General features: G+C 39.4%; 1 protein-coding gene and 1 non-coding gene across 2 annotated transcripts in view; both read right to left on the bottom strand.

Moving 5' to 3' along the window:
* Nucleotides 1–4777, bottom strand: part of rhbdl1 (rhomboid, veinlet-like 1 (Drosophila)) — a 33929-nt gene extending 29152 nt beyond the window's left edge. The window contains exon 1 of the mRNA XM_053495050.1: nt 4428–4777. Coding sequence (XP_053351025.1) covers nt 4428–4466 — 39 coding nt within the window. The 5' untranslated portion in view covers nt 4467–4777. The remainder of the gene's footprint in view (nt 1–4427) is intronic.
* A 6336-nt stretch (nt 4778–11113) lies between these two features.
* trnal-caa (transfer RNA leucine (anticodon CAA)) lies at nt 11114–11221 on the bottom strand. The gene is made up of 2 exons: nt 11184–11221; nt 11114–11159 (listed from the first exon to the last, which is right to left on the bottom strand). It is a non-coding gene; the product is annotated as a tRNA-Leu (tRNA).
* Between the last annotated feature and the right edge of the window lie 1627 nt (nt 11222–12848).

The raw sequence follows: 12848 nt of genomic DNA, 5'->3' as shown, positions 1-12848 counted from the left end.
CAGGTGTTTTATACAGTATGTATTAGATTTGTTACAAATTCATATCTCAAACAAGATACAAACTGCTTTCGAAGAGCCTGTGGAAAAGTGTTTCATTTCATTTACCTTATGAAAGAAACAGTCACGTTAAAACGCTTTCATCGCACGGTGGCGTTTCAGCACCTTTAATCATCATTATACCTGCCACACAATTATGCAGATGTGTTTGACAGGATTCAGTTTGAATGTCCTCCCCGGAAGGCTGGAACACGACACGCTGTGCAGTTAAAGAAAAATAATTAACGATGTCTGTGATATGACGCTATTTTCACATCAAAGCCCATGATTTTCCCATAACCGCACATCCCAAAGTGGTTTAATCCTCTGATTCCAAAGTGCCAACAAGTTTTCACTTATTAAAGAAAGGCATGCATTTTATCTGTGTAGCAAGGAAAGTAGTTTTTTATGTTAAGGAATGTCTATAAAACAAGTTCACTATGTTACAGCTGCAATAATCCGCCGATCCCGTTCCAGCCTTTAAACCCGTCTCTCCTAAAGAGTTTTTCCTAAAGGCTTAAAAAAAAAATCATAAATAAATGGCACCTCTTAGGCAATAGTTATCAATTGCATATATTTCTGAAATCGATTATGTGGCGAAGTTGTTATTATTATAGAAAGGACGACATTTTGGAAACAAAGTTTTGTCGAATCGAGTCGAATGGAAAGGCGAAGGGAACGATGAGGCACCTATGTGCAAAATAATAAGCGCAAAATGAATTGCCGTCCCTTTGTATATTAACACAGCACATATGGTGTTCAAGTCAAACCGGGACTTGAAGGTGGGAATGAAGGCCTAAAAGGTGATTACCATTTCCAGAAGATTTCAAGCATGAAGAGAGTAAAGAGACTCTTAGCTGCAGTAAAACATTTGTGAATGGTGCAAACGTTTTAAAGAAGGCATAACACTGATTCCTCTCGGCACCGGCTGCTTTAAAAGTTCAACTGAAAGTGGCGCTCTTTTCTTCTTGCTTAATAAAAACAAAACACAAATATAACATTTAAACATGCTTCGCTTGGCTTTTCAATGATTCAAACTAATTTTGAACGCCTTCCAGACATACTCGCAACTTAGCTGGTGTTCGGTTCAGCTCATCATACGGTCACTTGTATGCTAGGAGGTAAATCCCTTTGCTAAATTTCAATTAAGGAGAAAAAATTTGTGGGGCGGGGCGTCTGTATGCCCAAGTAACACTGTTCAGGTTTTAGACAATACCCTGTCCATTTCAAACGGAAGATGAAAAGAAACATAAAATAAAAAAAGAGTTTTTCACTTTAGCTGATTAGCCAAAATGTCTGAAGTTTGCTTCATTCACTTTGCCCTGAAGCAATGAGGCTGATGTGGCTAGCACATAATGAAAGTATTTCCTGTGAAAATATGCCGAAATTTTTTCCTACTAACCTTAAAAGCTCAGCTTTCTCCTGTGTGAATCAGGGGCAATAGTGACTCGCAAAGCAACATGGCCGCCCCATGAGGTTACACCGTTCAGGTCAGTTTATAGGTTACAGTAAATCAGACTCTGTCCCAAATTATACTAGCAGGTGTTTTGTGTGTGTGTGTGTGTGTGTGTGTGTAATTGTTCACTGAAGAACTGAGGGAGATTTACACAAAAGATTTCAGACGAGACCACGTGTTAGCAACATTAGCGTTAGCAAAACTAGCGAGCTCAGGAGCAGCAAGGCCATCTTGGCTAATGAAATACATTGCCTCGTGAGGAAAATCATGCACATTTAATTTCTCCACAGAATCATCTCTTTAATTTGTTACTAAATTAGTCTTCACCTCACTGGTAAGGTCTGAGAAATGAGCGATAGTAAAACATTGGCGGCAAAGCGCTTTCCGAAGCAAAGAAACGAGCACGTGTCATCACATTTTACTCGCTGAAATATCCGGAGACGTATGTTTCTGCGTTTGGGTGTGTAGGGAGTCATACGGCAGCAAGAAACCATGCCACTGCATTTGACACTTGGTCCCTATCTAGTGAGCCGTGTGTGTGTGTGTGTGTGTGTGTGTGTGTGTGTTGTGTTTTACAGCCAGAAATAGCCTGAGCTCAGCACTCCTCCCTGTAACAGAAAACTCATCAACTCAATGAAACAGCAGTCGCCAAAACCGCCAAAACACACACACACACACATACACACACACACTCGCACACATCCTTATGTGCCATGCTCGACGGCGTGCGCGTGGACACACACCCACGACATCACAGCAAAATTACCAGTCTTTGCTCAAATCGCACATACACACAAACGCATATGGCATGCACCCACACTGTCAGCAACAGTCTGCTCTAGTTCCTCTCACACACACACACACACACACACATCCTTAATTGGTGAGGCTCATGCGATCGTTCGGCTCAGGAGCAGCAGATAAATCTCGACTCCTCAGAATGACTGACATGTCAAAGTGCTCGTCATTCAGCACGTTGTCTGGAAATCAAAACACACACACTCACACACACTCACACACACACACCATCCTAATCAAAGTCATTGCTCGTGTCTAGTGTTAACAACTCTATACAAATGAAATCTGCATGAACTGAGATACAGACATTCAGGTGAAGATTCAGATGTCAGTGAAGATTTCCCATCATGCCTTTCAGCATCCAGAGGTAAAAAGCAATATTGGTTCATGTCTCATTCTTCTTCTTATTATTATTATAATTACAGTGTTCATGTTAAGCAGTGATTTGTTTGCATTATTAACACAGCCTACACATGTCCCTGTAAAAGTATGAGCACCCTTCATTAAAGTAGATCCAGCTATTTTTATTTATTTTTTATAAACAAAAAGCACCAATAGGTCTGTAGCAATCAGTTTTTTCCATCATCTATATACATCATTGTTCCATATTTCATAACTACTGAGTGGACTTTAGACTTTGCTAAGCTTGGAAAGATCTTAATTCCTTTTAATTGTACAAATCTCCCACTTTTGCATACTGGATTCAGTAGCACTGGTCTTCACTTTATATTCACTGAACTGTAACTAAAAATAAAACCTAACCCCGACCTTAACGTTACCATCAATCTCAGCACCACCACTGCCACCACCCCCTCACGCGAATGTTCCAAAGTGCTCTGATGTGAAGATGGATAAGCTGACCAAACACTGAGAGCTCACTTTAAGTTCATCCCCCCAAAATAAAAAATTCCATCGAGATAAGTGAAGTGCTCCATCTCTCCCACTGTCCTCTATCAGGAAATAAAGACAAAACCTTGTCTTGCACTTTACAGCAAGTAGTTCACAAGGTACGGCTGAGATCTGAATATAGTGACGTACCTGATTCCAGTGTTAAGTCCTCAATGTACTTGTTAAACTGGACTCAAAGTGCGGCTCTTGATCTTCAGAAAGCATTAACTACCTGTTCTGTACACATACACGATCTATAAACGTGGCTGTCACATGTCTACTGAAATCTTTCCCTATCTATATACAGTATGAGCTCATTATGTATTCTGTAATATACTGGAAAGTAAAGAGACTTGGGAGGTTTGATCAGCACTTGGGATTCCGAGGTCGATCTGTCCTGAAATGTTATGAAATTACTATGACATTAAAAAGTTCTAACCAGTTCTTGACAATAAACTCGATACAGAATATGAGTTAATTTAGGATAATAATGATTGATGACTAATTAGATTTTTTTTTATCTTAGGAATCTCCTAACGAACGTGTCAAGCGCCCTCATGAACTCACACACAATAACCTCACCATTAGGTCAGCGTCCTTGTCATGTACCTTACATGGCAGGGAAAACCCAACACCCAGATGGGAAGGATCTCAAAGGTTTCATCGTTCAAAGGTCATGACCTGATATTAAACGGCACAGAGGCAAAAGAAGGAGTGAATCATGTGACCAAGATGCCCAGATGCTGCCGGTGATGATAACGAGATCTACTTCCAGGCATTGTGCCTGGTGCACTGGGTTCCCTGAGGCCACGCTGCAGTGATCACAAGCCCTCTGTGTATGTGTGTGTGTGTGTGTGAGAGAGAGCGAGAGAGAGGGGTGTGTGCAACCGCTCTCGTGCGCGTACGTGTGTAGAGACGTATAGTAACGCCACTACCCTCACTGAGCCCGACGTGACACTGTGTTCTGCTTTCACATGGGCGCCAAGCTGACTGGGGCAGGTCAGAGCAGATTTTCCAGACCAGCATGGATGCTGCGTTTTTGCCACCACACACACACACACACACATAGACACGCGCGCGCATCATTCTCGCTCGTCTCAGCCTTTCTTCCCTCTCTGCATGCCCTCGTCTGCTGCGTCCCTCCATCTCCACAAACACACTCACACAGACGCGTACGCACAGACATATGCATGCACATGCACGGAGGAAGGAGACGGTCGTCATGGCAACCGCGCCGTTGCTTGCTTACCTGCTCCTGAATGAGCTGAAACAGTGAGCTCCTATCCATATACCGGGCCCTGCTTCACCAACCGCCGCAACAAGATACACACTCAGACACACATGCTCACACGCCTGCACCCAGCGGGGCGCCACACACCCCCCTTCACACCCCTCTCTCTCCTCTGAAACACACAGGGGCTGCGGAGGATGGAGGACGATCCAGAGGGTCCCCTCCGGTCAGGTAGGAGGAAAGGGCTGCGTCCTTAAGTGGAAAGGAGGGAATCCGGGGCAGATCTGTTTGTCTGTCTGTCTGCCTGCCTCTGCAGATGCACTTGCCTCCTTCGTCTCTCTCTCTCTCTCTCTCTCCTTCCTTCTCCTTCTCTCTCTTCCTTTCCCCTCGTCTTGCCGTATACTCCGCGCCTCCTTCTACCTATATGTAAATCTCTCTCTGTCACTCCCTCTCTCTGCCCTTCTTACAAGCAGCACAGCCTGAATGCTAAGAAGGAAAGGGAGGGAAGAGGCGTCCGCCAGCCAATGGATTGCCAGTGAGGCGTGTCTGACAGGCTGCAGCTTTGCTTCACACACACACACACACACACACTCATGCATTTATAGTACGATTGTGCCCAGCCTTTTACAATAACCAAGCCCCACAAATAAAACCATGGTGATGTCACAGTCAAGCACAGTATAATTGTAGGGATGAATGTAAATACACTAAATAACCTAAAGTAAATCTGTAACAGTACCCTTGTTTTATATGGAATAAAACACATTGGGAGTGTTCTGTTACAATGCTTACAGTATACTCCTCTCATATGCCTCTTCTCACGAATCTTTGAACAGGTAATATTGAGATGTGTCTTAATATGTGTCTTTGTCTCTGTAAAGCCTTCATGACAGCTCTAATCTGAGGTCGTACTTTCCTGGAATGGTCTTAATGCGAGCTAGTTTTATCATGGTGATTGATGGGTTTTGCAAATGCATTTAACATCATGTTCTTATAAACTAATATATTCAGTATACACACACACACACACACACACACACACACACACACAGAGTGATTCTTAGCGATTCTTATCAAATTTGCATCACATCTGAGGGAAATGTTGACATTCCAAATAGTTTATTCATATTTACACTGTTAATCCACCTTTCGATTGTACATATAAAAGACATAAGCCCGTTAAATTGCCTCAGTAACCAAGTAACTAGTGATACCTAGCATTTCTAAACAGTTCCATAATGACTAGTATTCTAATCCTTTTACCAGTTGATAATGATATTTACCTTTACCAGTATTTAGGACAGTAAATTATACATTTATATAATTTAACAATTTATTACCACAGAGAAGTAGTGCATAGTTTCTTTTTTCTAAAGTTTTCAGGGGGTGATTTGATTCTTTAAAGCTGCAGTTAGGATACTTCTACCTTAGAATGTGTACATTGCATAGTCTGTCTCTCATCTGACACACTATCGACTTCAGTGGCGTTAGAGAAAGAGAATGTGGCTTGGGAAATGCAAAGCATTGCACTGTGGGCATATTGATTTGGCTATTTATCACCCTTCCTCTCCGTCTTCACTCCATAGGGTGTAAAAAAGGAAATAATTGGGGCAGGATTATGAAACCCTTCCCTAACACAAACCAACAGAAGTGAATGAATATTATTGTGATTTTGTGAGGATTTAGGTTTCTATTGCCTGTTTTGTTGATTTTCCCCCTCACTAATTAAATGCTAACTCGTCCAGAGAGACCAGAGTCCCACCTTCTTGCACACAAAGTTCCCACAAACCTACAAGTCAAAGTACTCTATAGCAAACATGGATTACTCTAGGAGCAGTAATGGCTAACGAATGCGTCTTTTACATCCTGCAGCCTTTATGATTCAGGTGAATTTTAAATAGAAAGGGGAAGTCGTAGACCTCTTGTACTGCTGGAGCAACAGATATTTGGATTGACAGAAGGACAAATATATAAATAGACTAACGGAAAGACCATAGATTAGATACACAAACAAACAGGAACACAAAAAGATAAACAGATACCCTGTTTGGATGGATGGATGGATGGATGGATAGATAGATAGATAGATAGATAGATAGATAGATAGATAGATAGATAGATAGATAGATAGATAGATAGATGGATGGATGGATAGATAGACAGAGTGAAAAACTGACCTCAAATAAGTTTGGATTCTGTCAGAAGTCTTTGGAAATTAAACATGAGCTTATATACACCATAACATTATGACCACCTATCTAATATTGAGAAGGTGCAATGTTCACAACCAAAGCACTAATGCAATGTGTGTTATGTCACCTTTCTATTGGAACCAGCATTAACCTTTTTAGCATTTTGAGCTACAGAAGCTCTTCTATTGGACCAGACTATACAGGCCAGCCTTCACTCCCCAAATGCATCAGTAAGCCTTGGTCACCCATGACCCTGCCGCCGGTTCACCAGTGCAGACCAGAAACATCTTTGAAGTTGACCCAGTTGACTCTGACCCAGTCCTCTACCCATCACAATTTGGTGCTTTTCAAAGTCGATCAAATCCTTATCCTTGCCTCTTTTTTCTTGCTTCCAACACATCAATTTCAGAGACAAAATGTTCACTTGCTGCTTAATATATCCCACTCATTCAGAGGCGCTATTGTAACAAGATATTACAATTGTAGATATTACGACAAGGGCCAGTTTGTGAAGATTGGACAACTGGCTCAGCGCAACTCTTGACTCTTTAACTCTTGACTGATGTTCTCAGTCTGCAGTGGTCAGGACATACCAAAAGTTTTCCAAGGAAGGAACTGGTGACAGTGTAATAGGCAGCCAGGGCTCACTGATGCACATGAGGAACAAAGGTTGTGATCCAATAGAAGAGCTACTGTTCTCAGATTTCTTAAAAAGTTAATGTTGGTTCCCATAGAAAATTGTCAGAACACACAGAGCATAACTGTTTTGATTGCAGAAAGGGGAACCAATTCAATATTAGATTTGTTCGTCTTAATGTTATGGCTCGTGTATATAGAGGACCTCAGATTGAGCAGATGGAAGCCACATTCTTTGGCAGTTCATATGTTAGAGAACTCATCTTTTTCCGCACTCTAAAAACACATTCCTCATAATAACTCCTCATTACCAGTGAGCATTTCACTGTCTTACGGCTAAAACAACTGCCATCGTGTCCCGACTAACTGCCAGTTTCAAAAAGAATGGACCTCAGAGGGTCTTGCTATTAGCGCTGAGACATAAACTCCTGTCAGCCTGCATTAGATCTACAGTGATCTTATCCTGCTGCTACCCAGAACTAAATTGGGGCAACTTCAAACTTTAATGGATTCATCCAGACAAAGAGTGAGAAAAGGCACACTACAGAAGCACACAGGCCCAATTATTCACTCCAGCACTTTATTTAAACACTCAGTCAGAGCTGAAAAGCATAGAAAAGAGCAGTAGATGAAAATGAGAAAAAGAAACTGTAGAGACAGATGTAAATAGACAGACAGGTACTTAGACAGAAAGACAGATAAAATGATCGCATGATTGATTGACTGATTATTTGTTTACAACTGATGTGAAAAGATAAATATCCGGATACATAGATGGCTTTACTGACTGACTGACTGAAACACAAATAAATAGCCAGACAGGCAGAAAGACACATGGATGGATGGATGGATGGATGGATGGATAGATAGATAGATGGATAGATAGATAGATAGATAGATAGATAGATAGATAGATAGATAGATAGTAAAAAAATGCAAGCAGGAAAACCATCAGATACATAGATTACATAGGCTGACAAAAAAGACAAATCTATAAATATAGACAGAAAGATCGACAGACACATATATAGATAAACAGAGGGACAGACAGACATTGGTAGGTTTTGCTCAAAGTGCAGGGTCAGCCATTATACAGCACCCCTGGACCAGACAGATTTAAGAGCCTGGCTCAAGGGCCCAACAGCAGCAACCTGGCAGGGCTGACCTTCCAATTAGTAACGCAGAGCTTTAACACCCAGAGCCACCACCGCCTCTGTATTAGAGATCGCAGTGTTACTGTACTCCATGTTGTATCATCTCCACATTAAACATCCCTAAACACTGGATTTAATAATTCTATAAACTCTGAATATGGATGAGAACGATGTTACAGAGTGATCTATAAAGATAAGGGAATTGAACAGTCTGAAATCTGAAGAAGAGTGTGTGTGTGTGTGTGTGTAATGTGTAATGTGTGTACATACACGATGGAGAGGGGAAATCATTCAAAGTTGGCTAAATAAAGAGCTGAATGCTCCCAGACTGGAGGATGATTTTGGAATTTTGCCCTTTGTAGTAAAAAACAGTGACTACAGCTACAGACTACAGCTATTTTTATAACATTTTTAGAACTGTGAGAGTCATTGCTGCTAGGGCGCATGCAGAGAGAATTCAGGGCTGTCTTCCAAATAGCATAAAGCATGTAATAACAACAACAACAATAATAAGAAGAACGCAAAAAAAGAACGCAAATTAGGATGTTTTCCAATTATTGATGGATTTGAGAATATAATCAAATGTTACTGTTTACTCATTATTACAGACAGAGGTGGACAAAGTAGACAAATCCTGTTCTTAAGTAAAAATAGAGATACCCTAGGTAAAATATTACTTTACCCGCAACTTAAGTAAAAGTAGAAATCCTCATTTATAATTCTACTCGAGTAAAAGTACAAAATGACTTACCCTAAAATTTACCTAAGCATCAAATGTACCTAACTTGTATTAGGTTATATAAGGTTATGTCTTCTCTCTCTCTCTCTCTTTCTCTCACTATGTGTCTCCCGACTGTAAAAGTGCTGTTTTCATCACAGGTTTTAACCGTCTCCATGTCAGATTTCCAACACCTGCTACATGATTGAGCGTTTCACAGAGAGAAGGCAATTTACACAATTACGTATAATAGTCAGCAGGTGGTGTTATTACTGCTTCAAAAGCTACACACCACTCTGGTTATGTAATTCAATGCCATGCAGAAATATGGTGAAGTAGAAAGTACAGATATTTGTTGTAGGACGTAGTGGAATAAAAGGTAGTAATAAAGTATTCAGTAATAAAACAAAACTATTTGAAAAACATACATCTGATAGTAGCAGGTTGTAGTATTATGCAAATACAACCACCTAGTGGGAGCACATGATCTAAACCATAGATCTATTTCACCAAATGTAAGTGTCTTTAAGAAACAGTAGTTTCTTATCTATCCCCATCTCATGAACTTAACAGCTGGTTAACGATACGAATTCCACAGATACCGTCTAGAATCACTGTGATTTTTTTTTTTGTGGGATCTCATAATCCTTTTGTACACATCGACCCCACTGAATCAACAGTCTTTATCGAGTATAAACACTGATTTGTATGCTCAAGAGTCCTAGTCCCAAACCTATAATAACACACAACACAATTACTGTTGGATTCAAAGATGCATCAATACTTCAACCATTAATGTGACATGTGGTCCATTTTCATTCTACTGACTTGGCCAGAGAATCTGAGATTAAATTACACAGACACAAAAGCTTCTGTCTGACAAAACTGGTTAGTCTATGACTGAGCTCAATTAATATATATCTAAACTTAATTATATAAAAGACTCTAAGAGCAAAGTTAAAAAGACAGGTTCAGTTTTCAGGCAGGTCATGCTTAGGACATGTCCTTTTCGACCGCCTGGCGTTTTAATTTTGTTAATATATAAGGGGTTTTTATAGCCAGCAGGTCGGCACTGTGTCTAAATAACATTGCAAAACACCTTCTGAACATCTTACAACTGTTTAAGGTGAACGTGTCGTGGTGTAGATGTGCTAACATGCTAGGTGTAAGTGTTCCTGACTTATTAGCTTGATATAGCTGCAAAACTAAAGACGCCTATATTGGACACCAAACATATTTCTCCTACTCTGGGTGAAATCACACTCCAAAAGATGTTCCTTTGTTTTAGAAGTTGGTTCTGGTTTGATGGTTTAAAAGGAGTTCTAGATAGTTCTAGTTGCTCTAGACCTAAAACCCCCTTCAGTCTAGCAAGCAAACTCTAAACAACCAAGATCAACCTAACATCATGCTAGACCAAACTATGAGATTAGCTAAAAAAAAAAAAAACTAACCCTGAATTATTATTATTATTATTATTCAGAGACATTGACTTAGTATAAGTGTGGATCTCAGACAAGACTGATGAATTAAGTTGTTTCTCATGGTAAACAATAGCAGTAAAATAATTATTTAAATTATTTGCTATTGCTAAAGTTTGTAGCCAACTGTAGCTGATAGCTAGTAATTTAGCAAGCAAGCTAATGAGAATGCAATCCAGCTAGTGATCAAGCTAAGTAAGGTAATTTAAAATATCAGTAAAAAGATTGTGTTATTAATTTTCTTAGTGATTTAAACCTTTGCATTATTAGAAATACTTTGTTTAGAAACTTTAGTAGGTTGTTCGGTAGGTCGGTCAGCTAATTCTTTTTTCAAACCATTATTTGCAGCAAGTGGATATTAGCAAAAGGTCACCATTACTAGCATACTATTATTTAGGCTAAATATTACTTAAGTGGCAAGAATTATCACATAAAAGAACCTTTAAAAAGAAACAATGTGATCTCTTATAACTTGAAATTTTTAATAAAGATTTTTAGAATTAAAAATAAGAGAAAAAAAAGTGTTTGTCAGAAGTGGGATTTGAACCCACGCCTCCATGTGGAGACCAGAATCCTCATTACAGGAAGGTGTACACCTTGAGTCTGGCGCCTTAGACCGCTCGGCCATCCTGACATACTACAAACTGCCGACACAATACTATATAAGCCGGATTGTAACATGATTTTTTTTTAAGGAGCTTTAACCGACGATTAAATAAGCGGCTCATTTCAGAAATATGTGATATTAAACAGAAAAACCGTGCCAATGAAATAATGAGGAAACTCTACTGAAACACTGTTGTCGCTGTAATAGCCGCCAATTAATGCATTATCTCCCCCTGCTGGACAAACACCATAAATACACGTTGCATAAATAAAGCATTTGTGTTTCACAAAGCGCGCGCGTCCGTCTTTGATAACGGCGCATCTCGAAAATTTCGAATATCGTGAAGAAAAAAAAAAGACATTTTCTTCAGTTAATTTAAAAACTGAAACTCTTATATATTTTTGATTAATTACATGGAAAACGAAACATTTCAAGCATTTTTTGTTTTAATTTCGATTATTATGGTTTACAAATCATGAATACCCCCAAATTCAGTATTTCGAAATATTCGAATATTTTCATTATCAATAACAGAAATTCTGTATTGAAAATCTCAATACTGAATGTATGGACTTAAAACATGTCTGGCATCTTTTAACACTAATTACTGCATCAGAGCAGCATGGCATCACCTCGATCAGTCTGTGGCCCTTCTGAGACGTTATTCAAGACTAGGTTGCTTTGATAGCAGTCTTCACCTCCTCTGTTTGGTTTCTCTGTTTCTCTTGACAAAACCCAGAGATTCTATAAAGTGTTCCAGGTAAGGGAAATTGTCTGGCCAATTAAGTGCTCTTAAATCCCCTGGTAAATGGCTGCATTGACTTTGGCCTTGATAAAACATAGTGGATCAACATCAGTAGATGACATGGCACTACAAATCATCTTTGGCTGTGGAAACTCCATACTGGACGTGCAACTTGGATTCTGTGCCTTTCCACTCTTCCTTCAGACTCTGGGCCATTGATTTTCAAATTAAATGCAAAATTTACTTTCATCAGAAGAAGAGGACTTTGGTCCACTGAACAACTGTCCAGTTCTTTTTCTCCTTAGCACAGGTAAGACACTTCTGATGTGGCTTGATACTTGGAACAGTTGTAGCTCATTAGCTATAGACATCCTAATTACCTGATTCCAGCCTTACTCCGCTTCTTGTAAAGCTTTCCAAAGTTCTTCTTAAGGCGGTGGTTATCCCTGTTGTTTGTGTAGCTTTTCCTATCCCACTTTTTCCTTTCCAGGGAACGTGTCATAAACATGCTCCAATACAGAACGTTCTGTAACTTATCCTTTGTGGAGGGTGTCCATTATCATCTTCTAGACAACAGTCAGTTCAGCAGTCCTCCCCATGTGTGTACTGAACTAAACAAGAATTATTTACTTTGTATAAGTTATGACAGACTTAAAATGAAATATTCTAATATTTTGAGATACTTGATTTTCATGAGCTATAAATATTTATTTTACAACATTAAAACAAACAAACAACCATAAAAAAATGTTTTTAATATTTTACTTTACATTTAATGAGGGGCTCTAAAATTTAATTACAAACAGAAATGTACTTTTTCAGGATATAATTTTTTTTAATGCACTGTATTTTCTACACATCATTTAACCATAATAACCAAAAGAAAAAAGCAACACAGGCAAACTAAAA

This window comes from Clarias gariepinus, chromosome 4 (assembly GCF_024256425.1).
Source record: "Clarias gariepinus isolate MV-2021 ecotype Netherlands chromosome 4, CGAR_prim_01v2, whole genome shotgun sequence".
In the NCBI taxonomy this organism is placed as follows: domain Eukaryota; kingdom Metazoa; phylum Chordata; class Actinopteri; order Siluriformes; family Clariidae; genus Clarias; species Clarias gariepinus.
The sequence above is the reverse complement of the archived record's forward strand: the minus strand, read 5'-3'. Positions and strand labels throughout refer to the sequence as shown.